Source organism: Colias philodice, chromosome 14 (assembly GCF_061535455.1).
Source record: "Colias philodice isolate Cphi_HAF_F1 chromosome 14, ilColPhil1 Martin Lab GWU primary, whole genome shotgun sequence".
NCBI classification, from domain to species: domain Eukaryota; kingdom Metazoa; phylum Arthropoda; class Insecta; order Lepidoptera; family Pieridae; genus Colias; species Colias philodice.
Genome location: NC_143099.1, coordinates 4,083,576 through 4,111,410, shown reverse-complemented (window position 1 = coordinate 4,111,410; position 27,835 = coordinate 4,083,576). Strand labels below are relative to the sequence as shown.

Sequence of the window (27,835 nt, the reverse complement as noted above, 5' to 3'; positions counted from 1 at the left end):
CTAGTCGATAATATTGTATCGATTGATGATAGAGTTAAGAATGGGTAATTCAGGTAATAAGAATTTTGTCTTTTTGAATGATAAGTATGCAGTAGCCAGTAGGTGCTTACCTAGTAAGAGGTACTTCTTTCAAAAAAATAAAAAAAGATAACTACTTCTATTGGGCAATCGTTACTCGGTAATTCGTGATTCGGATTAACCATTTTGCAATTGTACCTACCTATAGGTCTACCAGAATCTGATGGCATATTTATATTTAAGAAATAAAAGATTTTTATGTGGCAACTTATTTGACAACTATCAAATTGGATGTCAAATTATTTGTCTTTTTTGCAGTTGATGAATAATTTTTAGGATTTTGTCTAAAAAATCTTCGAAAATGTCGAAAAAGCCGCTGCGATCACAAGCAAGAGGTGTTGTTTATAATGTGTATAGAAAAACATTCGATGAAGAAGGGTCAAACACATCACAATTTTCAATTTTGAAGATTTTATTGGTAAATTGGACTTGCCCGTTTTGATACTATAAATTAAAAAATATTATATGTAGGTAACTATAATATTGTTTGTTGATTAGAATATAATTTTATGAAAACTTATTACAGGAGTTTCCAATACGGCTATTCGTCAAGTCCAAGCTGTCCAAGTCAATTTTATAATGTGTGTCTGTTAATACTTACGAAAATAAACATATAATTTTATTTTATTTTTATTTTATTTTATAAAAAATTATAAGCAGTTTTGATCTACATTATCATTATATCGATATTTTCACATGGCATACTGGTAATGAATATACAAATATAGGTATGTGTAAATAATAATATGTATAACCTGTATAAAAGTAATTTGTATAATTGTATATTATCCATGTAAGTATGTACCTACATAATATTAAGTGGATATCTCATTATTAAGTACAGTATTGTCCACTTATGTAATGTGAGTAATGATATTGAGGACAAAATAAAAAATAAGCAGTATCAAGATCGTTCAGTCCATTTTCCCTAGGGTTGCACACTCAAAATTTTGATTTCCCTAATTGCCATCAGATTCTGGTTTACCTATACTAGGGATAGCTGTAGTGTGTAATCAATACATTTTGATATTTTCGTTCTGCAGTTTTATATGAAACAGCTGATTTTTTTCGCGATTGACAGGGTTTTCTTTATATACCTATGTATCCTCACTAATCCTATCCTATCATACTTCCTACTAATATTATAAATGCGAAAGTTTGTGAAGATGGATGTGTAAGTTTGTTACTCTTTCACGCAAATACTACTGAACCGATCACAATGAAATTTAGCACACATATTGAGGGTAACTTGAATTAACACATAAGATAGGTTTTGTAATATTATAAATGCGAAAGTGTGTATGTATGTATATTCCGTTTTCACGCTAAAACGGATAAGCCAATTTTGATGAAATTTAACATCGGGTTTTATTTGACCATGGAGCCATCCATAGGGTACTTTATTTATTTATTTATAAGCTTTATTTCACACAAACAGAAAATACAAATTTTACTTAATAGGACATATTTAGTCAAAAGGCGGCTTTATTGCTCCAAGCAATTTCTTCCAAGCAACCCATTCGATCATAAGAGCATTCTTTACCCGCGACTTCGTTCGCATGTACGAAAATAAAAAAGAGCAGAGCCGCTGGCTAAAATACATGTGAGTGACTCAAGCAGATGTTCAAGGGCAAGTATAGTTAAATAACAAACACAATTTTTTCATAAAATAATTTATTTAAGTTATAGTGGTTACTATATATGTTTAGGTACATGCGACAGTAGTCACAGATGCGGCAAATGAGCTTGGCCATATACAGTGTGGAAATTTGTTGACGGACCACTTCATTTAAACATTTAATTTTCTGTTTCTCCACTTTTTCTTCTATTTTTTTTAATTCTTCGAGTGCTGAAGCCTAAAACATTAAATAAATTTTAATAATTGATAACAGTTCTCATAATTATACACATGAATCTCAGCATGTATGACTAAGACTATGAAAAAGTTACGTATTGAAGTTCCCTTTTTTTTAAACAAGAATTATTTCATATAGGTGTTCTATTCAAGAACTGCTCTTACCAATTCAAGATCCTTGGCATCTTGTGGATGTGGATAACCTGAGCATGATGGTTGATCAGTAGTATTTGATATGTCAATTAAAGCAAATTGAGATGGATGGTCTGCCTGAAAGAGATAAAAATGTTACATTAGATATGGTCCCAAGTAATAATAAATAGATTGCTACAGAAACATGGACTCAATGTTTGGTAAATTGTAAAACTTTTAGTATTTTTTTTTTTTTTATTAAAATAATTTATTGAACAAACATAGTGTATTATATACTTATGGAAAGTGTAGCTTTCCAACAACGAAAGAATTAAAAAAATTGGACCAGTAGTTTTTAGGTCTTTTTGTGCATACACAATCAAATCTTTCCTTTTTACAATATTAAGTATAGAAAAAGTTTGAGACGATGTAATAAAAGTTTCACTTTAAAAGATTTTAATAATGTAGGTAATATCTTAAAAACTAAAAAATAACTCAGTAGGTTTTAAGTACCAGTCATCACACCACTTGTCTCATGACACTCTAGGTCTCTAGAGCATATAAGTCAAAAAAGATATTGTGAAGCATATAGCAATTAGATTAATCGGTCAACAGTAAGGGGGTACAATTTCAATTACTACCTTGTACCTAAAAAAAACAAACAGGATGAGCTAAATAAAATCTATACTATAATATTATAAAGCTGAAGAGTTTGTTTGTTTGTTTGAACGCGCTAGTCTAGGGAACTACTGGTCCGATTTGAAAAATTCTTTCAGTGTTAGATAGCTCATTCATCGAGGAAGGCTATAGGGTATATAATATATATCACCACGCTTCGACCAACAGTATTGGAGCCACGGGGGTGAAACCGCGCGGAGCAGCTAGTTGTTTAATAAAAAGATTGATGAATTATTTACCTTTGCAAATACTGTTGGGATAGCATCATCTCTCAATCAAACAATGTTTAAAGTCTTATTAAATGCGCTCTCTTCAAAGTGCAATGAGCACACATTAATGTTTTTAGTTCCTGGCCGGATATTTTCTATGCCAATCTTTTCCAACCATGCCTTTCGCCGGGATTCGTTACTTGGTAAACTAAAACGAGAAAATATACAACAATATATAACTTCGCACGTAATTAATAAACAAATTAATAATTTATCGATAAGGTGTTTATGCGATGATGTTCGACACTAGCACTCATGTTTATGTTTTCGATGCAAATGAAATAAGGAGAATATTGCGGGTTTCTACAGCTCATAATAACTAAGATGATTAAATGTAAAATGATTAAAAGATTTCTAGACACTTGATAATAAATACACTTTAATATAAGCAACAATTTAACAAAATGTTAGCCACTTACCGTTGAAAGGTTAGATTCGGCCTGTTTTTGCTTTGCAATAGGCCACAACCTACTATAGAACACTTCATGGTACCTATTATTATTTTCAATTATACTTATTACACTCAATTATGGTCGAAAAACACTGGAAAATCATAAAAATTTCACAATGACATCTTCTCACATGTAAACAAAACCGTATACTAAGATGGCGTCCGTGGCAGCAAAGGTACATCGATGCCAATGAAGAGGGCGCTAATAAAAAGAGTGTAGATGCTTTTTCTAAGGTAAAACCACTGTTGTGAGAAAGAGATGGGTATATCATTATTATTTCCGCGTCAAATTGAACAATTACGGCAGTTCCATAGGATTCTTTGTTCTGAGGTGGCTTCTATGGACTTTATGGACTGTCAAAAGCTGGTAGCTCAAGCTGACGTCTGAGCCCTGACTGCGTCAATCGTCAAATGTCAATCATTGACAGTCAAATGTCAATGGATCATGAAAAACACAAAAACTGGAATAAACTGATGCAATGTTTAGAAAATTAAGCAAGTTGTGAATTAGAATATATATAAGTTCTCTAGTGTGAACGAATGCAAAAAATTGTATTACAAGCTTAAATAAACCTTATATATCTCAGATAGTAAACATGTCGCACAGAACTTTAATAGATTTCGTTGTTAAATACCACAAGCCCCGTTTGTTAAACCATCTGGTGTTTTTTCCCAGTAATGGGAATTCTTTTCTTGGTCGACGATTAGCAGTAGTTTCAGCGCCGCTTTCAACATCAACTCCCAAAGTTCAATCACCACGAAATTTAAGCACATGTGTTCCAAAGTTTAACGAAGCAACACTTACGCCCGAAGCGAAGAAAACTGAAGGAAAATTCCAGTTAATGTTCACATGCAAAAAATGTAATACAAGGAACGCCAAATTTATCTCTAAATTAGCCTACTACAAGGGAGTTGTTATAGTTATTTGTGATGGTTGCGAAAATAAACATTTGATAGCAGATAACCTCAACTGGTTCACAGACATGAATGGCAAGAAAAATATTGAAGATATAATGGCTGAAAAGGGAGAGACAGTTCAAAAAATCTTATCAGAAGATTTGGAATTCATAGCTAAGGAAATAGTTCAAAAACAAAGTATTCCAGAAAAGCAAGAGGTAATTGGATAGTGTTAACATACCTAACTAGTGAAGTTTTTGTAAATTTATTCTTATTTTAGGATTATTTATATTATGAAATTAGTACATTAGCAATAAATTGTTTAAACATATTAGGTGTCTCATTTATTTTATAATTTTCAATAACTAGATAAGTTTCAATTTTTTAGATTTTTTTCTTATTACTTCAATAATCATAAGTTAAGTTATATAGGTGTTACACCAGTTACACATGAGTGAATGCTTATCTCTACTATAATATTATAAATGCGAAAGTATCATAAGTCTGTCTGTTATGCTTTCCAGCTTAAATCTCTAAACCGATTTGGATGAAATTTGGCACAGACAATCTTTAGATCCTGAGAAAGAACATAGGCTACCTTTTATCAAAACACCACGCGGGCGAAGCCGCAGGCGGAAGCTAGTACTATAGTAAAAATGAGAAAATAAAACAAAGTATATTTGCAAATTTATATTTATTATTGTCAATAATTGGAAAATTTATTTAATAGATACTTAATCATATTCCTTAATATGTTTCATATGGCAAATCTTACTGTAAACAATGATTATGTACTAAAGGTTATATAATTGTGCTTATTTTATAAAATAGCACCAAGTTAATTATTGTACTTATATTGGCACCAGATGGTAATCAAACATAAAAAATAAACATTTAGAATTACTAAATGTATAAATCTTAGTTCATATTTTATTGTTAACACTAACTTTCCATAAAATGAAATCTAAATAACTGTTTCATATAATTTCCTTTTTAAAATATACTAACATTAATTAATATGTTGTAAAGTTATAAAAATCACCATAAAAAGGTAAAACAGTATCTTATAATTAAATTAAATCAGATCTGAACTATCAGATAATAATACTAGAAATACAAGGCACTGAGAAATCACATAGTTACATGAAAAATTCGATAAAAAAATAAACAATACTTAAAAATTAATCTAGATTTACATTATATGTAGGTAAGTATTCTACAAGGAATGCTTGAACAGTCTTCAATTTTAAATTGCAGATTCCAAATAAATCTCTTAGACAAAATATAAACATTTTATAGATGGAATTTTATATCACAATGAATAATATTCAATAATAAGAAAATATCCAAGCATATCATTAAAAATTATCATAAAAAATGTATGAAAACACTTCATTGCTCAGAATGCCTAATGAAAATTATTTCAAATAAAAAGTGCATTCCATACAAATAGCTAAAGTGTATCAGTTCAAATGCCACCATATTATGTGAAATTTTCACATATTTTTTTCGTTTTGTGACATTTTCTCTGAAAAAAAAATGATTAAAAATTAATCCAATCAACTAAAATTCATTGTATTTTCAGTCTCAACCATCTAATCTCTGTTATACTCGTTTAGCGCGGCTAACAATTGCATAGTCAGTTCCATTGCAATTATTATGTGTCACATCTTCCAAGCCAACTTGGTTTTGAAGTACTTGAGCTTGTGCAGCTGTAGGCACTTGAGGGCCAGGTGTGTTTGGTTTCCGGATCATACCGTAGCCTAGATGTGAATCATCTGCTAATCTAGCTGTTTGCATAACATTTTCAACTTCATCATAGTCATTCCAAGTATCTTTGTTTTTGGAATCATTTAAGGCCAATGTTGTAGGTCTTGCTTCAATTTTTTTGTACCTTGAGGATTTATTGAGTTTGCTTGTCGACCCAAAGTATTGTAATCTATCATAATTTTCATCTTCTGGGTCAACAACAGGGCTCGGTAATAAAATAATCCTTGACGATTCTGGCCCAGATGTGTTTAAATTATCTTGGGACCTTGATATCAGCTTCATGCAGTTTGGACTATCACCTAAGTTCGGTGTAAATTCTGTATGATCAGGATCATCTATACCTAATGTTTTCCAAGCTTCACTTCTCACTTCCACTTTGTCATATGGCACTAATGGACTTTCTTTCTTAATTTGCTCTATGGGTTCATAATTATCAAGTTTTCTATATCTTCCGAAATCAATGCTCTCATCTGTTGAACTTGTAATATCTTTCACTTTTGGAACATTAATAATTTTACGTGGAGGTTTCTGAGGTTTGGGTTTGAGAGCTGGTTTTGGCATTAAAAGTGGAGCTGTGTCTCTATCTGTGCTTGAAGTCTGTTGACTGGTAACTGAAGCACTTTTAAATGAAAGAGAACTCAAATTTAGATCATCGGGCCTAGCCGCTACTAATGGACTCCGTGAACCAGGAAACAAATTAATGCTGGGTTGAATATTAAACTCAGAATGTTCAGGACTATGTAAATTATCATTTCCAATCATCTGCTTCATTGTCTTCATCTTTAATGACAAACACTTGAATATTTCTGATTGATTTGGATGCTCTAAGTGAAAAATTCCTTCACCTGTGTCACATTTTCTTCCTGCTTCAAATGTAAATTTACCCTGTCTATAACCATAGCGTCTTATATACCTATATGGCCAAGTTGCATACAATTTATTATCATTTGCATCCCTCAGTTCAATGGCTGTTGCTGTGAGCAGAAGCAAATATCTTATAGATTCTAATCCGCATCTTGTTGAAGCTTCTGATGCACATAACTTTACAGAAAATACTCCTTCGCCTGATGAGCAGTAGAGGTCATTATCTTCATCACAACTAATTGGACTAGATGACCTGCCTCTGAATGCGACAGATTGTAGGGCTGTCACCCATTCTAAGGTTTCTGCTTCAGATGGTGCGCATATTTGTTGTGTGAGGGACTTAGTAAAAATGGTAATGGTGTTTGGACTAGTATGTGTTATTTTAATACAATTTTCTAGAGTTATGATTTTGGGTATAGCACCAGTAGTCACCTCATCTTTATAATCATATATTTCCAGCCGTTCAATGCCCTGTTTACTTGCATTGAACAATATGCAGTATTTTTGTTGCCAATTTTTCTGAAAAAATATAATGAATTAATGATTAAATAAGATAAAAATATTTAGAGGCTGAAACAATTTAAGCATTTACAACTTTTTAAAGAGTAAGTACAGAATAATATTCAAATAGTTATACCAGAAGTATATTCAGATATGAATTAATAAAAGATAAATTCTCGTTTCCCAATATTACGGGGCTAACAAAAATTTCAAAAATAACCAATACATTAAAACACCGTGGCTCCTTTTTTTTTTTTTTTTATAGTGGGGAAATCTTCCAAAGATACCCACGGCCCCCGGGGAAGGAGCCGTGGGTTATGTCGGATTCTTACCGACTAAAACCCCACTGTGTTCCGTCGAGCCGCTTTAATGATGGGGCCGCGGGTATTTGTTGGAATTCTTCCGCGACACACCGTGGCTCCTGCTTTATTCGTATTTTATTGTTGTCGTATATCCAGTCTGTAGGACTGAGTCATTAGAAAGCATACTGTCATAACTGTACTAATTCACCGCGTGTTTGTTACAGGATCATAAAAACTAAAAATATAATTGAAAACTAAAAGAAAGTATGTAAAATATTTATATAAACAAACCTTTTTCGGAAATTTGCTAAAAACATTTCCCCCGGCTGGTGGAAATAATAAGCAACCCGATTTTATCTCATCGTCTTGTTCCATGGTGATTTACAATGCAAATATTGTTTTATTTTAATTATATTAAATGTACATTTCATTTGATCACACAATTGTTAGCTAAATTTAATACTGTGTTGTATATTTTTGAAATATAATATTAATTTACAGTTCAAACAAAAAAAGCACAAAAATAGTAAATACCAACTTTTGAAGGAAAGGAAAGAAGTGCTGCCTGTTAGAAAAATACTTCTGTATTGCCCTTTAAAATATTGTATTCATATCTCGACTCAGCTTGTACAATTTTATATTTAATTAAGAAAATTTATGGATTTACCCTACTTTAAATATTATTCTGTAATTATTACGTTGGACAAGATTTAAATAATAAGTATTGCTCAATGCTCACGTATTGCTATTGTACTTTACCAGTGCAAACTTAGCACCCCATCTATGGAATTTTGGGTCGAAAATGACCTTGATCGTTAGGTCCCCGTTAGGTCCTTTAAGGTCCACCAATTTTTTCGTTAGGTCCCCTTTAGTTTTTTTTTTAATAATTTTTTAAATTTTAGGTATAAAAAAATTACACTTTAGCACCCCATCCATAGAATTTTGGGTCAAAAATGACCTTAATCTATAGGTCTTCGTTAGGTCCTATAAGGTCCCACAATTTTTTCGTTAGGTCCCCTTTAGTTTTTTTTTAAATATTTTTTTTTTAATTTTGGGTATAAAAAAATTACACTTTAGCACCTCATCCATATCAAAATTGGCGAATTTTATCAAAATCGTATTCTTTACCGTTAGGTCCGTATAGGTCCATCATTGAAATTGTTAAATTATTTATTTTATTAAAATCTATATATTTATAAGAAAGTCGTGTTAGTTACTCCACTTATAACTCAAGAACGGCTGAACCGATTTAGCTGAAAATTGGCAGGGAGGTAGTTTAGAGCCAGGAGAAAGATATAGGATACTAAATATGTACCACGGGCGAAGCCGGGGCACTAGTTATAAAATAATTGAAACCTGCGCATGCGCCTTAGAGCATTAAGACATGCGCACATCATACATAAACAGCGCGAAATTTAAATTGGTATCGTTTCATTTATTAAATCAATAAATAAATCTATACTAGTCACGTCTGGTTCGAAAGATGAGACTGGCTTTTTATTTCGAAAATTTATTTGGCAACACTTAACAGTTAACTGTCATTAAAACCTGAGTTGTTGATGTGTCAAAGCTTGTCAAAGTGATTTTATTTTCTGCGATTTTAGCTTAGGATTTTAGTGATTTCTAATAATTGAAAACTGAGTTGAAAACATGACGAAAACTTTAAACTATGATTAATAAATTTAAAAAGAAACAATTTGAAAGAGATGTAGTTTTCAAGGAAAAACACACAGTGTGACTTGATATTTTGATACTTTTCATCTTGATTGCATTGCACATTATATGATTTGTTTAATATTATTATTATTATTTTGCATGGATGATACCAGTAATCCAGTTATAAACTATTAAAGCAACAATATAAAATTGAACGATCTGTCCGTTCAAAATGTTTAAAGACACAAAATCAGTATCTCAACGAGATTTCTTCTATGACCGAACCATGTTATTCATGTTGAAGAGCAGTACAAAAAAAACAAGATGGAATAACTGCAGAAATGGAAGAGTTAATGATGTCAGAGATAATGATAGTGATTCTTATTCTTTATTCGCGGCTGAACGCGGCTTTTAGATTTAATATGATTATATTGATTAAACAAAATTTAATTGTATTTTATTATGTTTTTTATTACTTTCACTAGCTGTTCTTTTTTTTATCTGTATCAGATAATTGTACCAGATTACATATATATAATATTATATAGATGAAGAGTTTGTAGAGGTTGTTAATCTCTCAAAAAAACAAAGCTCGTAATAATAAATTAAAGTATCAAAACTTTATTTCCAACTATAACCTAAGTTACCATTAGGTTACCTTAATATGATGATTTTTTGAATTTGCCGCCTTTTCCAGTCTTATCTTTCGTTAGCCGGACTATCACCACAGTATCACCATATTTCCTACAGTATGGCGACGAATGTACTTGTGCAGAGAAACGGAGGGGAACTGGCGGGGGGTCGGGCGACGCGGGCCGCTTAATGCAATCACGCTGAGTTTGCATTAACTATCGCGAAAGGACGACGCAGTCGTATTTTTTGTGTAATAATTTTATTATACATAGGTACTTACATATTCTATTATGGCGCGCAAAAACTGTTCCGTTTACGGATGTAAATCTACATTGAAATCCCAGAAGGAAACAATATTTCAGAAAGATTGTATTAATAATTGTATCTGTTGAATTAAAATCAAAGCTATGTATATGTTGTCCTCATTATTTTCTAATCAGATTGTACATCCCAATGCGAATGCATTACTTCTTAAATGGTATAATATACAATTAAGAACATCCAAAAATAAAGTGTCCACGTAAATAATATTTAGCAGTGCAATATCTGTAATTATATATTTATGAACAAATGATTACATCAGATTTAATAATCGCAATTATTTTGAATGTACATATGAATAAATGATTTCATCATAATATTAATAATCACAATTGTTTTATTTCCCATTTGTTGCAACCCTAGCGTATTTTCGTGTGGCAGCGTAAGTACCTACGCTGGCGGCGGCATCGCGCGACATCAAAGGCGTTTCCTTACTGTAGGAAATAATATTGTAATACTGTGCTATCACTATCATTATTATATTATACATAGTATAAAACAAAGTCGCTTTCTCTGTCCCTATGTCCCTTTGTACGCTTAAATCTTTGAAACTACGCAACGGATTTTGATGCAGTTTCTTTTAATAGATAGAGTGATTCAAGAGGAAGGTTTATATGTATAATAACATCCATTAAATAGTGGAGAAGTACTGCTATTTTTGAGGTTTCTAATGTGATGTCGTAAAAAATTACCAGCCTTACTTATAAAAACTGACTGATCTGTTGCATAAACACCTCTCAGTTAAATAACTCTCAACTCCTTAAACAATGATTAAAATAATCTTAGGTACTTATAAACCTATCTCAGCAGTCTCTCAACTAAAGCGTCTTATTCACGGTCAATCCCCGACGTACGTCGGCTCAAGGCCGCGGTGCTGGATGTATCCTACTGACGATCGTGCGCGCATCAAGCATGGCTAGGGTTGCCAACTTTTATTTGAAGAAATAGAGTATATCTGATTTTAAAGGAGGTAAATAAAGAGTAAATAAATATTTAAAAATGTATTTTTTTGTACCTTTTGCAGTACCTAAGAATTTTTCATTGTTTTTAAATGAATTATATGAATCCAAACATTCCAAATCTAAATTAAAAATTTATATATTTCAAGAGCTCATTTTTAATTAATTTTTAATGAAGCTCGGTTTCTCTCTTCCCGCCACTTCACATTCATGACTGAAAAGACTCTTTCAGTAAATGTTGAAGTGGCGGGAACAGAGAGTATATAGCTAATCATTTTTTTTAAACAAACAAATTCGTCAAGATATTTTTTTAAATAAATTGCCATTTTTCTGCAGTGGACTTTTGCATAAAATCTGTGTTAGTCAACAATTCGCCTTGGAGTTCTTTTAAAATAATAACTTCTGAATATAAACTGTCCATGTGTACTTTTTAATATTGATTATCATTACTTTTGGATCAACCTATGTAGGTATGTTTAGTCTTCGTAAATTAAGTTTTCCTTCTATGATTTGTTCTAAATTATTAAATTCAATAATATTTTTTTAAAGATATTGTATTTAGTGAAGATATAGAGTTATCACTACTAAAATCAAACCATTTTTCTAAATAAATCAAACATTTGTCTTGGGGAATTGGGGATACAGACGATACAGTAAATAGTCGACTTTTTTGGTTTTGATAATGGGTTTGCATAATATTACATGACTGGCACTCACTTATAGTAAAAATTGTGTAAAATAGAGTATTTTAGCATTATAGATTATAGAGTATGCCTACATGATAGTACAATACTCTATTTTATCACAAAAAAATCATATCAATAGGCCACGTTTCCAAGTATTTACATTAATTTCTATTGGCAACACTAATCTGCTGTACGTCCGCGCTATTCACTGTCCATCTGCACGACGTTCGCGGTGGTGGGGGTGCTCGCTGGATGAAAAGTTGGTCGTGCACATCCAGCAAGATAATAATAATAATTATTGACGTACGTCAACGCTATTCACTGTCGTTTTGCGTCGTGCATCGTGTATGACCTTGGCGGGACGTACGTCAAGATGGACCGTAAATAAGACGCTTAAGTTACGTCAATATATGTATTTTTTTCTAGTAACATTATCGAAATAAAACCCGCTATTCACGTAAAACTTGACTAAAAATGTACTTTTTGACAAATATGAATGGTAGACTTTATTTTGTATGACGTTTAACTGACAGGATATTGATAACTTTCAAATTTCAAACATTTGTACAGATTTGAGATCATTACGTAGTAACTAATACTTAATCTGTGTTTGAGATTTTTGATAAATTCAAATTCAGTTTTAATTTAAAATGAGTTCAATGATCAATAAACGTTCTCGTTCGACGAATTGGAGTGAGGAGGATAAGGTACGTAATGTACACAAGAAATCTAATAGAATGTACTTATTTCCTTACATGTTTTAATGCTTATTAATAAATATATATTGCTCTTTAGAAAGTGCTTCGAAAATAATTAGTGCTCGAGCGAGCACATATTATATTAGAGAATAAGGATACGTCGACTAATACAAATACAGCAAAAAAACTTGCATGGGAAGATGTTTTGTCTTGGTTATTTTAGTTTTACTTATTCTAACAGTTTCTTGTATTTAATAAATTGTTACAGTGTAATAACATTATTATTGTATTTATATTTCAGTTATAATATCATTTCACTCCATAAAAGGGACTTAAGCCAAATACAAAATCAGTGGAGGAATTTGAAGAAAGCTAAGGCTTCGGAACACAAATTTAGAACGGCAAGAAACATGACAGGCGGGGGACCTCCGCCACCAAGTCCTCCGCCTGAAGATCAAGAGCTTATAGCAGCTCTTCCTAATGAGTTTGTGGTTGATAACAATCCTTTCGATAGCGATGCAACACATGGCCAACAGGTTTATATTTTTTACATTTTCTACTGCTATTATTCCTTAATTTGGAATATCCATTAAGGGATAATAGCGCTATGCATATATAGTTTTTTATTGTGAGATTGAGTAATTATATTTTATATATTTAATATTTATAGGAAGTTACTAAGGAGTCTGCTGATGATACATTGAAATTGAATGAAAATGATGAAAGCACTGCACATGCATAGGTAATCATATTATATAATAATTTGTATAATATTTTTATCAGTTATGTTATACAAAAATATCAGTATTATAAATAAAATTTATATTATTTTAAAATAATTATTATTTTTTTATTTTTAGCCTGAATTGCCAAATTTCTCCACTGAATTGCCACGTATAAATCCTACACATCATATTTTCAAAGCTAAACCAAAAAAAACGTAAGTATGTAATGTTGAAAATAGAATTTCATGAAATTTCCTGTGCTTATTGTTCAGCTGTGATTTATGTGAAATAATGTTTAATGTTTATGTTATTTTTACAGTGGGAAATCAAATTCCAATTACGAGCATCAATTATTCCTCCTTGCAAAAAAAAGCAGGGAGGAATTAATGAAGCAACAACAAGAGTTGCATCTATTAAGAATAGAGCAAGAGAGGGAGCTTCACCTATTAAGAATAGAACAAGAGAGGGAGCTTCACGAGAAGAAGCTCCAAATACTTGCATTAGAGGAGGAATATTTAAAAAAAATAAATTTTGAAAAATAATAAAATATGGTTTTTATTGATTAAAATAAGTTTCAATATAAATGGCCCTGTTTATATTTTCGTCTTCATCTTCTATATTATCAGGGATAGTTGGATCGATTAATAATTGATTTTCAAGGCCTGAAGGATCTAGAAAAATACAAAATAAAGAATTAAAATATGCTTATTTTTTATGTATTGGCATTATTAAATATACTTTGTTTACATATTAGTTTGCACAAATACCTTGATTTAAAATAGACTCATTAAAGAGTATTGCTAAATTGTGCAAAACTGCACAAGCAACAATAGTGGTCTTGATCACTTGCAGAGACCCTCGCATTGTTTCGTTGAGTATGCAGAATCTTTGCTTCCACACCCCAAAGCAACGCTCTACAGTATTCCTCGTTCGTATGTGACTCAGGTTGTACCTTTCTTCTGCCTGTGTCCTTGGTCTTAATATTGGTGTTAGAAGATGCGAAGTACAAGGATACCCGCTATCTCCAATCAGCTTCCCATGAAATTCATTCTCCTCAAACCTCCGCTTTATTGAGCTTTCTCTATATATGCGGGAATCATGTGTACTTCCTCTCCAGTGACACACAATATCGCAGATTTTAAGGTCAGAGTCACATACTACCTGTAATTATTGTCATCAATATTATTATAAATTAGAAACACATAATAGCACACATAACAATGAAAATTTATTACTTTAAATACACTATGATCAAACTAAAATGTTATTGTACAATGTTCATACTTGAGTGTTAATGGAGTAATGTCCCTTCCTATTAACATAGTACTGTCCAGCCTCTCCACTCACTTTGCGTATCTTAATATGAGTGCAATCTATTGCACCAATGATACGCTTCATCCCGCATATTATGGCCTCAAATTTCCTAATTGCTTTGGCTTCCTCGGTTGAGTTCGACGGCATATTAATATAACGCGAACTTTTAGAAGCTAACGCAATAGCAACATTTCGGGACAAACGGGAAAGTGTCTGTTGACTCATTCTGTGAATGTCAGCACAATCTTCTTGGATCTGTAATGTAATAGATCGTTATACAGGCTTTTCTATTGTATATATCCAAAACTAGAGCACAAGTCACATCTACCTCATGCCGGCCCCAATATCGAATAACTGCCATCACTTGCAGTTCCACTGGAATACCGCCCCCTCGAGTGTCCACGCGAAGGTCATCCCGAATCAAATTAATGATTTGTTGCATGTTATTCTTTCCGAATCTATACCTCGACCGTAGTGTGGCCCTGTGGCCGCTACAAAAAATATATCACAGATTATGTATTAGTTACTACGTAAAAATATATTGACACCATAGATTGACACTAATACCAGGTTATTTTAATTCTAGGTTGAAAAGTAGGTTTTTAATAAATAAGCACTCTCAGAACAAAAGATTTATTTAATAAATGAAACGATACCATTTTAAATTTCGCGCTGTTTATGTATGATGTGCGCATGCCTTAATGCTCTAAGGCGCATGCGCAGGTTTTTATTATTTTATAATTTTAATAAAATAAATAATTCAACAATTTCAATGATGAGCCCATACGGACCTAACGGTAAAGAATACGATTTTGATAAAATTTGCCAATTTTGCTATGGATGGGGTGCTAAAGTGTAACTTTTTTATACCTAAAATTAAAAAAAAAATATTTAAAAAAAAACTAAAGGGGACCTAACGAAAAAATTGTGGGACCTTATAGGACCTAACGGAGACCTATCGATTGAGGTCATTTTTGACCCAAAATTCTATGGATGGGGTGCTAAGTTTGCACTGGTTTGTACTTTTACATGAGTTTTGATGTGGTTTTGATGATATTGACAAATGACAGCTAGGAGCCAAAGAATTGACATTTGACGATTCTTATTGAAATTTGACGTTTGGATCGGCTAACAAACGAAATCAACACATTTTGAGAATTTAAGAAAATAATTTTATTATTAATTATAATACAATTTCAACGGTATATTATTAATAACATAGAATGGCTAATAACTTAAACCCCTTGGCCGGTACTGCTCATTTGCTTGATGAATTGGACAGTATGTTTTATTTTACACTTATTTGTTTTTATATTTACAAACTTTTATTAATGAAAATAACATGTTTATTAAGAGAAACTAATGGTGTTGCTGCGAGATGGAAGGACATTAATTGGATACTTGCGCTGTGTGGATCAATTCGCTAATTTAGTGCTGCATAAAACTATTGAGCGAATTCATGTCGGCAAGGAGTATGGTGACATACCTAGAGGAATCTTTATTGTGAGAGGTGAAAATGTGGTGCTTTTAGGAGAAATTGTTAGTAAACTTTTATTAAATACTTTGTAAATAAAGTTAAATAATCATTAATGATACATGTATAATGTATTATATTTTAAATATCTTTATTATAGGATAAAGATAAGGAAGACAATTTACCACTCACAGAAGTATCTGTTGATGATATTCTGGATGCTCAACGGAGAGAACAAGATGCAAAAATTGAACAGCAAAAGCTCCTATCTAAGGCATTGAAAGAACGAGGACTCAACTTACTAGCAGACTTGGGACATGATGACATGATCTAATTCTAAATTTGTATTTATATAAATTAATTAAGTATATTATATATAAATTGATTTTGAATAAGTTAGTAAGTCTTGTTTCTTTTATACCCAAATTTATTTTAAGGCTGGTTTTGATGTTCATGTTGAAATTGCCTCTAAATAACATATATTTTCCACTTGCTGCGCTCCGCGGTTTCACCCGCCTAGCTTCGCTCCTGTTGGTTGGCATGAGCCTATCCCAATGCCTTCCTCAATGAATGGGCTATCTCACACCGAAAGAATTTTTCAAATCTGACTAGTAGTTCTTGAGATAAGCGTGTTCAAACAAACAAACAAACTTCTCAGCTTTACAATATTAGTATAGATTCTAAGGATGTTAAAATTTCCACCACATATCAAACAAGACAATTACAACGTTTTTTATAACTAAACATGTTTCCTGGTTGCTACTTGCTTTGCATGTATTTTAATGAATTTCATTTTGAGTTATTTTTTCTTTAATTTATGATCTACATCTATAATACTAGAAAGGTAATAGAACAATATATATTAAGTTACAGTATCGATAGCATCACATCTATAATTTGGTACTTTTATAACATTACTCATTTGGCTTTGGACATTGAGTACCTACTAAAGAATAATAATCGCATACAGTAAAACATGTTGTAGCTAGGTATTTACTCACTGACGTCTAACAAATAAATAAAATATTAGGTATCATAATATTATGTTGACGATTTTAAACGACCTGTGTAATGTGTATATGACGATACAAACATTCAGTTTTTTTTAACATTAGTAGCGTATCCTTTATTATAATATCTCACTAATGTTAATCACTCAGGAATAATGTAGCTTTCTGCTTAGACGAATAAATATGTGTGTTCGGGTGTTCGTCAATCACTGTAGTAGATCCCCTCGCTTTTCCGACGATTGTGAAAATGCAGCCTAAGAACCTGGGTTATAAAATTTTAATTTAATTACACAGTTTTCCTTTCCTGGTGTTTCATTTTTATAAAAACAATACAATAAAATACTTATTAATAATAGTTCCACCTGCGAATAAATTATGGAAAATATTTTTATTTCACTCATAGAATCCCACTTGTCAATGGCAACACTGATTTCCTACCACCGTCCGCCGACGACCGTTGCAATCTCAGAGCAATAAACCTATAGAGTACTTGTATCGAGCGTATACAATTTACATATATTTGTTTCTCTCTATCTAAAGAAAACGTCGTATGAAAGAATGAGATAGCTATAGACTACAAGCTACGTTTCAATATAGTCATGGCACCATTTTTACTATAGGTACGTATTTAGATAGATAGAAGGTGATAGTGATGGGATGTGCTTCAATCGATAAAATCGTGAATGCATTTTGCATTTACGGTTTCGTGAAATAATAAATAATAAAAAAAAAACAAAATTAATCATTAATTTCAGTTGAATACATTATTTGTTTAATCCTACGAATATAATAAATGCGAAATTATGCGAGAACGGATAACTTTCTCTTTCACTGCTGAACCGATTACAATGAAATTTTGTACATACACACATAGGATAGGTTTTATACCGGAAATCCCACGTGAACGGGAACTGTGCGGGATTTTCTTTAAAAACGCGGGCGGAAAGCTAGTATATTTTAAAATAAATTTTAAAACTTGAAATGTAACTAATTTAAAATAAAGATGGAAATGATGATAAAGTTAAAGGAGTGAGGAGAAAGGCACAGTCAGCATGAATTTTAACAAGTTCATAAAAGGACAGTCTTAAAGAAAACATTTTCCTTACATCCTACTAATAAAGCGAAAGTTTGTGAGGATGGATGTTTGTTACTCTTTCACGCGAATACTACTAAACCGATTACAATGAAATTTGGAAAAATTACTTTTGATCCCGTAAATCCCACAGGAATGGGAACTATGCGGGTTTTTCTTTGAAAATGCATGTATATTAAGTATGTATTTCAATAGTAGTTTCTCATCTATGAGAACTGTCATTTAATCAACCGTTTAATTTTCACATAGTTACACATTTAAAGTAAATGTGTAAAAAAAATTCCAAATAAAAATTCACTCACACACAAATGTATTTATTATCTAAAGGAACAAAAAAAAAACGTAAGCGTAAGATTGCACAATTCTTCTAGAGTATCCATCTTGATAACACGCAGGCTCGAAATGCAGTGAACACAATCTAGCAAATTTCGACGGCGTCCAATCTACACGTCTCATGTTTTATACCCATTTTTTATTTAGCTCTGGAAATCTAAAACAAAATGAATTTATTAATAATCTAAAAGAGAAACAACAAACTAAACAGATAAGTCAAATAAAACAACCACGTGGTATTTTTTATTTTCCTGCTGTAGAAAATTTACATCTATTATTTGCAACAACAACTACATATAAATCTGATATAAGAAACAAAATAAATAAATCAACGTTAATATGAAATAGATTTTTTGTCATAAATCGATAATATACGCTAGATGTGTTACAACACTACGGTGGTAAACAAAATGCCAAACGTGATAATATTGTGACATTTTTTAAAAATTATATAATTCTTTTGTATTCCACAACCCCATAAAGTGGGTAAATGTTACAGTTACAACATAAACTTATAAAAAAGCGCTTGATAAAACCTTCAAATAGGGTTAGAACATAAATATTTATCAATTTGCTGAAAATCACTTACCGATGGAAAGATATTTTTTCATTGTTTTCATCCAAAACTCCCATTCGACTAGTAATAGCCGGTAGCTAAACATACAATAGTCATTTTAGCACACTGACAAATAAAAAGAAACACTATACACTTTATATTTTCTAAATATTTCGTTAAAAACACTTGACGCACTGAGCCCACCAGCTGGTTGGAAAACAAACTGACTGCCGGCGCGCTACGTTTGAAGACAGTGCAGATACTCTATCGCTATCTCAATCTGACTTATGCTGTTATTGACTAAGAGTAAGTAGATTAGAAAATATGTATTTTGTTCTGCCTCAATATAAGAACTCTATAGGTTTATTCCTCTGAGGTTGCAATTGACATTTGAAAACAATGCAGGCTCCACAGATTAGGTATTAGCAAACTAATACTTAATCTGTGGGTATTAGTGGCAGGCTCTCCACTTGGATGATTTCTATAGTTTCTATTTTCTATCATAATTTAATTAAAACGTATTCATGTACTGCTTTGAAAATGATTATAAAGTGTTGATCTAACTTATAAAAAGTAATATGGTCTAAATAAAGTGAAATAACATGTGATATAAAAAGTTATTTTTACTTCAGACTTTTTTTTAATATTATTTAGTTTTTTGTGCATAATATCATTTAGGATGAGTACATCAGAGATAAAACTCATAGAACGACTACGCCAGGAGAATCTGGAACAGTTTTTTACATTAGTGCGCATGCATTTATCATTCGTTGTTGATATCAACACAGACGAGTATGTATCTTACAAAATTTACATATTTTTTCTAGAAATGAATAGATAAAGTGAAATTAAATAATTCTCTCTTTGTAGCGTCGATTGCTCGACAGATAAGCCAAAACAATTTCGATGGAATTTCCATAAGAAGTCAAAGAATGCTGCCACAAATACTAGTCAAAGTAATACTAATACTACCAAAAATAATGCAGAAGCAAACTCTATTACCGAAGAAGGGATAGCTAGACTAAATGAGCTTATAGATTTTTTATCAAAATCTGACAGTGAGTATATAATCATACAATTCAAAATAAAGTAGTTTTAGTAAGATTATATTTGATATATTGCTTGGGAACTGAGTTGTTGAAACTTAAGAACTTTTTATAAATACTTAGTCATAAGTATGAACATATTATGTTTATGTATTTTTCTTGTTATAGATGTAACACAAGAAGGAATATTCCGGCGAACTGGTTCACTGAGTCGTCAACAAGAATTGAGACAGTTACTACACATGGGATCAAACCTTGGTCTGGATGAAAGCAAATTCTCGGTTCATGACTGTGCATCTGTGTTAAAGGGCTTTCTTGCTGAGCTGCCACAACCGTTACTGATGGACCAGTATTATCAAACTTATTGTACTTTAGCAGGTTTGTTAAAGAATCATGATATAAATCAAAGATGTCTTATGTAAATAATTTGTAAAAAGATATCTAATGAATTAAACATACAGGTGGTGATCACTTAAAAATAGTGTCAAGCAATTTAATTCATAAATTATTCATTTGAAAATAAAAACTTTTAAGCTTTAAATTTAATATAAGTGGGTAAGGGTATACATTGAATACTGATTTATTTATGGAATTTATTTTTAACGAAAATTTAAGTGAAACTAGCTGCAAACTAATCACCAGCATAACATAAGACTGAAGATTGTAAAATAGTTTAAATATTTTATTACTTCAATTTAATTCTAGCAATTATGTTTATCAAAACCTTAAATGAATATTATTATTGTTTTCAGCTCAATACCCGCCTAATGCTGAGTCATCAGAAACAAAACTACTAACTGCATTACAGTTACTACTCTTACTATTGACGCCATCACACAGGAGTTTCCTTGAAAGGCTGTTAAGTCTGCTGCGGCTTGTGGCTGATAATGAAGCAAGCAATAGAATGTCACCAGACACTCTTGCTACCATGTTTACACCACATCTTTTGTGTCCAAGAAAGGTAATATGCTATAAAAATTTGTGAAAACACAAAGATTACAGTTACATTACATTACAGTGGTTGGTTTATTTAAAATATTCTTCTCTTATTTTCAAAAAATCCAAAGGCAATTTTAGGCGAATGTCATACAGGTATTTCTGTTATGTCTGTGCAAGGAAAAATCACCTGATGTTTAGTAGAAACTGGAATCCACTATCCAGTATCACTAACATCACTTGTATTATAGGTGTTTTGCAAATTGCATTGGTATGATTTCATTGCCCCTGTTTCTTCATTAACACATTTATTTTGTATGTAGGTGTACAATATTTTATTACTAGTGCCTGATCACAGACAAGTATGTTTGACTTGTAAGGTAAAAAACAAGGTAAAAGGTGTTAAAAAATCGAATTGTGGACCTTCCTTTTTCGAGTAGATTGAAAATGTTATATATCCATTTCAGCTATCGCCCGAAAACTTTCACGCAGATTCAATAGCTCTATCACCAGTTATAAGCTTCATGATACGTCATTCGTGTCGTCTGTTCGATGCGCCCGCGCAACTCGCGACCGACGCATCTGCGTATTTCGCGTTGCGGGAACGGAAACGGATCATGTCACCTGATGTGGACTTGGATGAGAGTATTACAGATAGGTAAGAATATAGTGTGTGAAAGTGTTATTGTTTGTCATTTTTATTCAGAACTAGCGGTCCGCCCTGGCTTCGCCCGTGGTACATATTTACGTTTTCTCTACGTAAGAACCATCCTCGTACTTCAAGGAATATAATAAAAAAAGAATTATCGAAATCGGTTCAGCCGTTCTCGAGTTATGCGCTTACCAACACATTTTGCGATTCATTTTTATATATAAGAATAAGAAGAAGAAGAAGAAGATAGGTGGAGTGATTCAATTAGGTGTACTCAAAAATCTTGTATTTGGATGTAGTAGCCTATATATGTATAGCGCATTGTTCTAAATAAAAACGATTGTTATATTTTATTCGCCCATTGTAACCTTGCTTTAAAACAATAAAAAAAAATCTTAAACACAATTATTTTACGATTTTTTTGCAGTCCATTCTAAGTGACTTTTAAGCTATACTTTTATCAAACTAAATCAATTTCTTTATTAAATCATACAATTTTACAATTTTCAGGACAGCAGCGAACACAGTATACACATTCGTAGACCGTAATAGAACACGCGTTGAAAACGAAACAAATCCCACAGATACTGCCTTAGCACAATTGTATGCGCACATACAAGCCTTGCCCGACTCGCATCATAAACGACGACTCGTTAAACATTTTAACAGACAAAACGGTTATGGTATGATTGTATTTTTGTTGAATTTTTTCTTGAAATCCTTGCTAAAGTATTTTCTTTTAGATTATATAATTTATAAAGTATAATTATAATATGTGTTTTTATTATATTTATATTACAATTGTATATTCCATATAGAAACACTGAAATATAATGTATAAAATAAATAAGTTCACATCCTACAGTAAAGACACAACTGAATAAATTATTATTTATTTATTAGTTGCATTGTTTCAATAGTTTGTATACCTATGTAAAAAAATTGTACTAGATTTGTATGTGGCTATTTTCATGTTTTATAATGGAAATAAATCTAATGTTTCAGGCACACCCATACAAATACAAAGGACAGGCAAAGTGGCTGGTTCTAGAAGTTTCGGAGATTCAATTAAAAGGCACATTTTCAACAAAGGGCTACTTAACAAAACACCAAAGAAAGGATCTACTTCTGCTATACATACAGTTGAAGAGGTATGTTTTTTGCTAGTTGCTTGCATAATACGACGCTTATTTGTTATAACTGACATGTAACAGATTTAGACATGTATGATATTCAATAAAACTAGCCAAGTGCGAGTTGGACTCATTAAAAATAATTCAGACATGTCTATATCTGTTCTAAATCAATATTAATATAACTAACGAAATCATTTATTCATTTTTGTGTTTGTCTTGTCTCCATTCTGTTTGTTTACTATTTTACCTTCCTAATTTTCAAACCCGTGCTAAACGCATGCTTATTTCCAGAAGTCTAAAGGCAAATTTAAGTTCTCTGATGACGGTAAAGATGTTTCGCACAAAAACATAGTACTCAAGAACTTGGCCCATAAAATGGCAAGTTCAGAATCATTGGACGATGATTACGATTCCGACGCCAGCAATGAAAGCACGCTATCCGAGGGTGCGCTAAACAAATCCAGGAAAATGAGTCCTAAATTTGTTTCTGAGCCTAATCTAAGCGCGCTAGACTCAAACGACGAAACGCCAAAAAATACCAAAAAACGAGGATCAAGACTGTTCAGATCGAAAGTAGTGTCGCAGCAAAATAAAAAGTATCAAAAACGCATGAATATACGTAGCACGCCGACGTCTTGCGTTTCGTGCTTTGAGGATCAGGATACCGCGTCGGACACAGATTTATGCACACCAGATGACACGCCAAAGAAAAGTAACGTTTATGACGTAGATTTAGAGTTCAAAATGAATTATTTGACGAGTACTCCTGGAATGCCTGAGGTTGTTCTAGACGAGGATTGTGCGACGCCGTATACTATCAACTTTAGGAGAGCCTCGATGTCGCCCATAACGAAGTCGACGCAAAAGCTGTCGAAAGCTATGCAGGTTTGTGCTTTGCATGACTTGTGCATGTTGTGTTTATTAATCGTGTTTTCATTCCATTACATAACATTCATTCATTGATTCATTAAAAAATCTTCCAAAAGTTCAAATTTCAATCAAGTCATCTTATTTAATTAGACCATTATTAGCATGAAAATGTCTATTTGTTTTTCTTTGTTCTTGAAGAACGTTTTTGTTTAAGAACTTCTTTGATTAAAATTGAATGTGTGTTAAGATACGCTGTTATGTATGCAGAACAGAACAGATACGCGCACATTCACATCTTATATATAAAAATGAATCGCAAAATGTGTTGGTAAGCGCATAACTCGAGAACGGCTGAACCGATTTCGATAATTCTTTTTTTATTATATTCCTTGAAGTACGAGGATGGTTCTTATGTAGAGAAAACGTAAACATGTACCACGGGCGAAGCCGGGGCAGACCGCTAGTACCTAATAAATATTTATGATTATGACCCATAATTCAAGTTAAATCAATCTCAACAATCTTTAGAGATTAAAATATTACAATTTGTATTTTGTTTATACCTCAGGAATCAATAATGACGCCGCGATCTCGGAAACCGTTAATAATAACATCGGAGCAGCGAGATAGTTTACCAGAAACCCAAAGTGTACTGGAAACAAAGGATTCAGACAAGTCGGATATTTATCAATCCCTATCTCCAAAGAATGATAGTGATTTTGTCTCATCCGACGACGATATGACGAGGTCTTCATATTCATGCGACAGGTAATAATCCTTATCCTTCCTACTCAAAAGTTAATTATTGTATTATGTTTTTAATATTATTATAAATGCGAAAATGTATTTGTCTCTTTCACGTTGCAACGGAGTGATTTTATGGTATGATTTTTGTGTCTCGAGATATTTAGGAAGCTAGAGTGGTATGCTACTTTTTAATTTCTTTTGGTCATGCGGGCGAAGCCGCGGCTATCAGCTTGTAAAGTATAAACTGTGAAATAAAAAGCTTTAACTGTCATATATACACAATATAATTTGTCCACATTTATGTGCAATTACATAAATAATGAGTCGTCATCAAATTGCGCATAACCATTTTCATTATCATGAACATTTAATTGTTATGGGTCACTTCGGGTACGGCTTAATTATATTATAATAATTATACCATTTATGTTTTAAGAATAACATGATGTTTCAGTATAGATTCAGTATAGATTTGCATTGATATATACCTTTATGAACAACATTAATTAAATTAAACAGATAAAAATTAATCAATGAAACACTTTTAAGAGAAAAGTTATAATAAATCAGTAATTTTTTATAAAATAGGGCAGCAAATGAACAAACAGGTCACCTGATGGTTAGAAACGACGAATTTAAATATCCACATAAGATAGTCATTTCAAGTCCTTGAAATAATATAAAATAATATAAAGGGGAAAGCAGTGAATCAGGTATTTAGCAGGTATTTATGTAAATTTCATACTCTCATGGTTGTCGAAACAAAAACAAATGGGGATAGGGTAGAAATAAGGATGTAAATAAGTTACGAATAAAAAAAAAGATTATGTTGAATCTTTTTATGGTAAGAAAATAAAAATTTTCATTTTCAGATCAATTTCAGCAAGTACATCTCTACCCAAAAAACAGTTTGATACGAAGTCCCTGCCTTCAGACACTAGTCAGCTATTATGTGATGCATCGAAATATGTTTATAATACTCAAGAGAAACGGAATCGCATCGAATTAAATACTACGTTATGCGACGAAAAGAATATTGAACAGACATTATCTCAACCTTTTAAAGACTACTTATTAAGTAGATCCGTTTTAACAGCGAATCCAATCGATTTATCGATTTTAAATAAATCGGATGACGAAGTACTGACTGACTCATTGATGTATTGCCTCGATGGGAATATACCATCGGATCTGACGTCATCGATTAGTAATTTGGCAGTCGATTCAAATATTTCGCAAGGATTGAGATCGCCGTTGAAGAATTTGAATGTTATAGAGTTAAGTCCAAATAGAAAGAGGTGCGGAGATATTATAGATGCCAGTACTGAAAGTAAAAAAGCTATAATTGAAAAGGAGAACTTGAATCAACATTTCGAATTGCGTGAGACAGACTTGTAGAAAAAAATATTGAGTAAAATATTTATTGAAATCTGTTAGGTGAAGATAAAGAAAATATTAAATGGCGGCCATAATATGTGATAAGTGCGAGCGAGATAGCATGCGATTAATCATGTAAAGAAGAAAAAAATGACATGTGCGATGCCGTTATTTAAGTTTTATTTCATTACCGTTGCGATTTATTTTAGTTTTGTACTAATAACTACTCACTTACATGTTAATGTACGTTATTCTGTAAGATCTTAAATTCCTTTCTTGACCGAATTTTTAAAGTAACTTCATACTTACATCATCCATATGTGAATTATCTTCCTTCTTTACTCTTTAACCAAGAGGATTCTAGTACATATTTAATGTCCAATTATATAATATTTACCTCAATTGTTAACGTGAACAATTTCGTCCTATGTCATGTTTAAATCCATGTGCCTAAACTTCAAATAATATGTTATTTTTATAATTTCTATGTTAAATGATACTGTTTACGTTTTGTAAATAATGTGTTCATTATAATTATAATATTGTAAAATAAATACAATTTACGAATATTATATCACACCTTTGTTTTATTTAAACAACATTGAAATATATTTTTTAAGTCTTGCAATAAACTCTATACAAGGCAAATAACTGAGAATATTATAAATATAATACAAGTAAGGTAGCAGTAAAATTGACAACAGATTCTGTAGCAGCAATTGACGAATTTGTTCGTTATCGATTGTCTGTGGTTGCTGGAAACAGAAAAGCAATCATTTAAATATTTACTGTTAATACTTTCTGAAATTGGCACAAAGCTATTTATAAAAATATAGTTAAATACCAGAGAATTATATGGAATGCAATTTAATTTTTATTACATTTCTAAAGTATCATTTAAAAAGCATTATTTTGAATCTTTATCAAAGAACAATAATAATATTATCAGTGAGGGTTTGGTTTATCTTTTGACGTATTTTTCTAGGTATTTTTACAAGGTAATACAATACTACTATAAAATACCTTAGCAAAGTTACTATATAACAATTTAGTGTTTGACAATAAAATAATATCATACTCACTATTTTCTGACCGTAACAGCCTTTGATGCTTTGCATTTTTTCATAGGCTTAACATTTTTTGGCGCTTTGTACTTCTTTACAGGTTCTTTAGGAGTTTCTTTGATGTAAAATACTCTCTCTCTCGGCTTGGGCAAGGAAAATTTTCTAACAGGAACGATAGGCGTTGGTGGTGGAATATACTGCAAAGACTTGATAGGCTTTGGAGGTGGTATATACTGCGTCTTTTTACTCTTAAGTTGGTCCCAACGTATGAAATCATTCAAACGTTCTTCTTCAAATTCCTTTTGTTTCCTTTTCTCTATAGCTGCTAATTCTTTTTTGTGTTCTTTCGCTAATTTATTAAGAGCGCGACGACGTCGGTACCATCTACAAATTGGAGTTAATCTCTTTGACGGAGGCGGTTCATAGACTTTCCTGCTCGATCCCCATCTCATCGGTTTCGGTAGAAAATTAACAACTGTTTCTCTTTGTTTTGGATTATTAGGATCAGATGGGTTGTAATACGAAATGGTTATAGGCACTGGAAGGTTTCTCGGTTTTTCTACTGAAATTTGAGGCCTGCAAAATGACAATTATAATAAATTAGTAATTAGTTACAAGTTCGGATTCAGTAAAAGGACACAATTACCTTACAACAGTTTTATGCATGCAAGCTGAACATATCCGTCCAATACGACAGGAGCAATCTTTGCTCCTTGTCTTTCCAAGTTTACCAACCATTAGGATTCAACCAC

At 31.9% G+C, this 27,835-nt stretch overlaps 6 protein-coding genes and 4 long non-coding RNA genes across 13 annotated transcripts in view; 6 read left to right on the top strand and 4 right to left on the bottom strand.

The window, feature by feature from the left end:
* The window catches only part of Dok (docking protein homolog), a 246,996-nt gene extending 238,654 nt beyond the window's left edge, over positions 1-8,342 (bottom strand). The window contains exons 1-2 of one of the 2 annotated variants that reach the window (XR_016316583.1): positions 8,089-8,342; positions 5,308-7,513 (exon numbers count right to left, since the gene is read on the bottom strand). Coding sequence is in view for 1 of the 2 variants with exons in the window: in XM_089703283.1 (XP_089559409.1) it covers positions 5,966-7,513; positions 8,089-8,172 (1,632 nt within the window). In the remaining variant the exon portion in view is untranslated. Of the gene's footprint in view, positions 1-5,051; positions 7,514-8,088 lie in introns of those variants that run through there. The other variant, XM_089703283.1, reaches the window with a different exon arrangement.
* Positions 226-1,065, top strand: LOC149482758 (uncharacterized). Its single transcript, XR_016316628.1, has 2 exons — positions 226-496; positions 605-1,065. It is a non-coding gene; the product is annotated as an uncharacterized LOC149482758 (long non-coding RNA).
* On the bottom strand, positions 1,875-3,526 carry LOC149482757 (uncharacterized). Its single transcript, XR_016316627.1, has 4 exons — positions 3,432-3,526; positions 2,983-3,160; positions 2,099-2,203; positions 1,875-1,934 (listed from the first exon to the last, which is right to left on the bottom strand). It is a non-coding gene; the product is annotated as an uncharacterized LOC149482757 (long non-coding RNA).
* LOC149482756 (uncharacterized) lies at positions 3,903-4,691 on the top strand. The gene has a single exon (XM_089703357.1). It carries the CDS (start codon positions 4,060-4,062, stop codon positions 4,588-4,590), a length of 531 nt encoding a protein of 176 aa, XP_089559483.1. The 5' UTR covers positions 3,903-4,059; the 3' UTR covers positions 4,591-4,691.
* Positions 8,343-8,565: 223 nt separating the features above from the next.
* Positions 8,566-9,908, top strand: LOC149482754 (uncharacterized). Its single transcript, XR_016316626.1, has 2 exons — positions 8,566-9,376; positions 9,627-9,908. It is a non-coding gene; the product is annotated as an uncharacterized LOC149482754 (long non-coding RNA).
* A 2,728-nt stretch (positions 9,909-12,636) lies between these two features.
* Ctr9 (RNA polymerase-associated protein Ctr9) overlaps positions 12,637-27,835 on the top strand; it is a 331,471-nt gene continuing 316,272 nt past the window's right edge. Inside the window, exon 1 of the mRNA XM_089703251.1 lies at positions 12,637-12,660. The gene's annotated coding sequence lies outside the window, so the exon portion shown is untranslated. The remainder of the gene's footprint in view (positions 12,661-27,835) is intronic.
* LSm1 (U6 snRNA-associated Sm-like protein LSm1) lies at positions 15,887-16,662 on the top strand. The gene is made up of 3 exons (XM_089703356.1): positions 15,887-16,070; positions 16,144-16,328; positions 16,424-16,662. The coding sequence occupies exons 1-3, from the start codon at positions 16,013-16,015 to the stop codon at positions 16,595-16,597; spliced, it is 417 nt and encodes a 138-aa protein (XP_089559482.1). The 5' UTR covers positions 15,887-16,012; the 3' UTR covers positions 16,598-16,662.
* Positions 18,665-19,619, bottom strand: LOC149482752 (uncharacterized). The gene is made up of 2 exons (XR_016316625.1): positions 19,289-19,619; positions 18,665-18,856 (listed from the first exon to the last, which is right to left on the bottom strand). It is a non-coding gene; the product is annotated as an uncharacterized LOC149482752 (long non-coding RNA).
* Positions 19,719-26,596, top strand: RhoGAP54D (Rho GTPase activating protein at 54D). Of its 3 annotated transcripts, none has more exons than XR_016316624.1 (11): positions 19,719-20,047; positions 20,126-20,313; positions 20,470-20,679; positions 21,054-21,262; positions 21,705-21,895; positions 22,400-22,572; positions 22,895-23,040; positions 23,317-23,910; positions 24,464-24,663; positions 25,231-25,366; positions 25,515-25,644. XR_016316624.1 is itself a non-coding variant. In XM_089703505.1 (11 exons), exons 1-10 carry the CDS (start codon positions 19,935-19,937, stop codon positions 25,313-25,315), a joined length of 2,109 nt encoding a protein of 702 aa, XP_089559631.1. In that variant the 5' UTR covers positions 19,719-19,934; the 3' UTR covers positions 25,316-25,355; positions 25,515-25,644. The 3 variants fall into 3 exon arrangements, 2 of the variants coding, with proteins under 2 accessions (XP_089559631.1, XP_089559630.1); XM_089703505.1 differs by having other exon boundaries at positions 25,231-25,355; XM_089703504.1 differs by lacking the exon at positions 25,231-25,366 and having other exon boundaries at positions 25,515-26,596.
* On the bottom strand, positions 26,654-27,821 carry LOC149482750 (uncharacterized). The gene is made up of 3 exons (XM_089703506.1): positions 27,730-27,821; positions 27,102-27,659; positions 26,654-26,774 (listed from the first exon to the last, which is right to left on the bottom strand). Exons 1-3 carry the CDS (start codon positions 27,819-27,821, stop codon positions 26,654-26,656), a joined length of 771 nt encoding a protein of 256 aa, XP_089559632.1.

What these genes read in the sequence shown, in the direction of transcription:
- LSm1 (XM_089703356.1), top strand. Translation starts at nt 16,013, where the DNA reads ATGGCTAATAACTTAAACCCCTTGGCCGGTACTGCTCATTTGCTTGAT. An exon ending in TTTGCTTGATGAATTGGACA is followed by an intron (nt 16,071 to 16,143) that starts GTATGTTTTATT and finishes ATGTTTATTAAG; the next exon opens with AGAAACTAATGGTGTTGCTG. An exon ending in TGGTGCTTTTAGGAGAAATT is followed by an intron (nt 16,329 to 16,423) that starts GTTAGTAAACTT and finishes TCTTTATTATAG; the next exon opens with GATAAAGATAAGGAAGACAA.
- LOC149482756 (XM_089703357.1), top strand. Translation starts at nt 4,060, where the DNA reads ATGTCGCACAGAACTTTAATAGATTTCGTTGTTAAATACCACAAGCCC.
- RhoGAP54D (XM_089703504.1), top strand. Translation starts at nt 19,935, where the DNA reads ATGAGTACATCAGAGATAAAACTCATAGAACGACTACGCCAGGAGAAT. An exon ending in TTTTTTATCAAAATCTGACA is followed by an intron (nt 20,314 to 20,469) that starts GTGAGTATATAA and finishes TTCTTGTTATAG; the next exon opens with ATGTAACACAAGAAGGAATA. An exon ending in TAACAGACAAAACGGTTATG is followed by an intron (nt 22,573 to 22,894) that starts GTATGATTGTAT and finishes CTAATGTTTCAG; the next exon opens with GCACACCCATACAAATACAA.
- LOC149482750 (XM_089703506.1), bottom strand. Translation starts at nt 27,821, where the DNA reads ATGGTTGGTAAACTTGGAAAGACAAGGAGCAAAGATTGCTCCTGTCGT. An exon ending in ATGCATAAAACTGTTGTAAG is followed by an intron (nt 27,660 to 27,729) that starts GTAATTGTGTCC and finishes GTCATTTTGCAG; the next exon opens with GCCTCAAATTTCAGTAGAAA. An exon ending in GCTGTTACGGTCAGAAAATA is followed by an intron (nt 26,775 to 27,101) that starts GTGAGTATGATA and finishes TTCTGTTTCCAG; the next exon opens with CAACCACAGACAATCGATAA.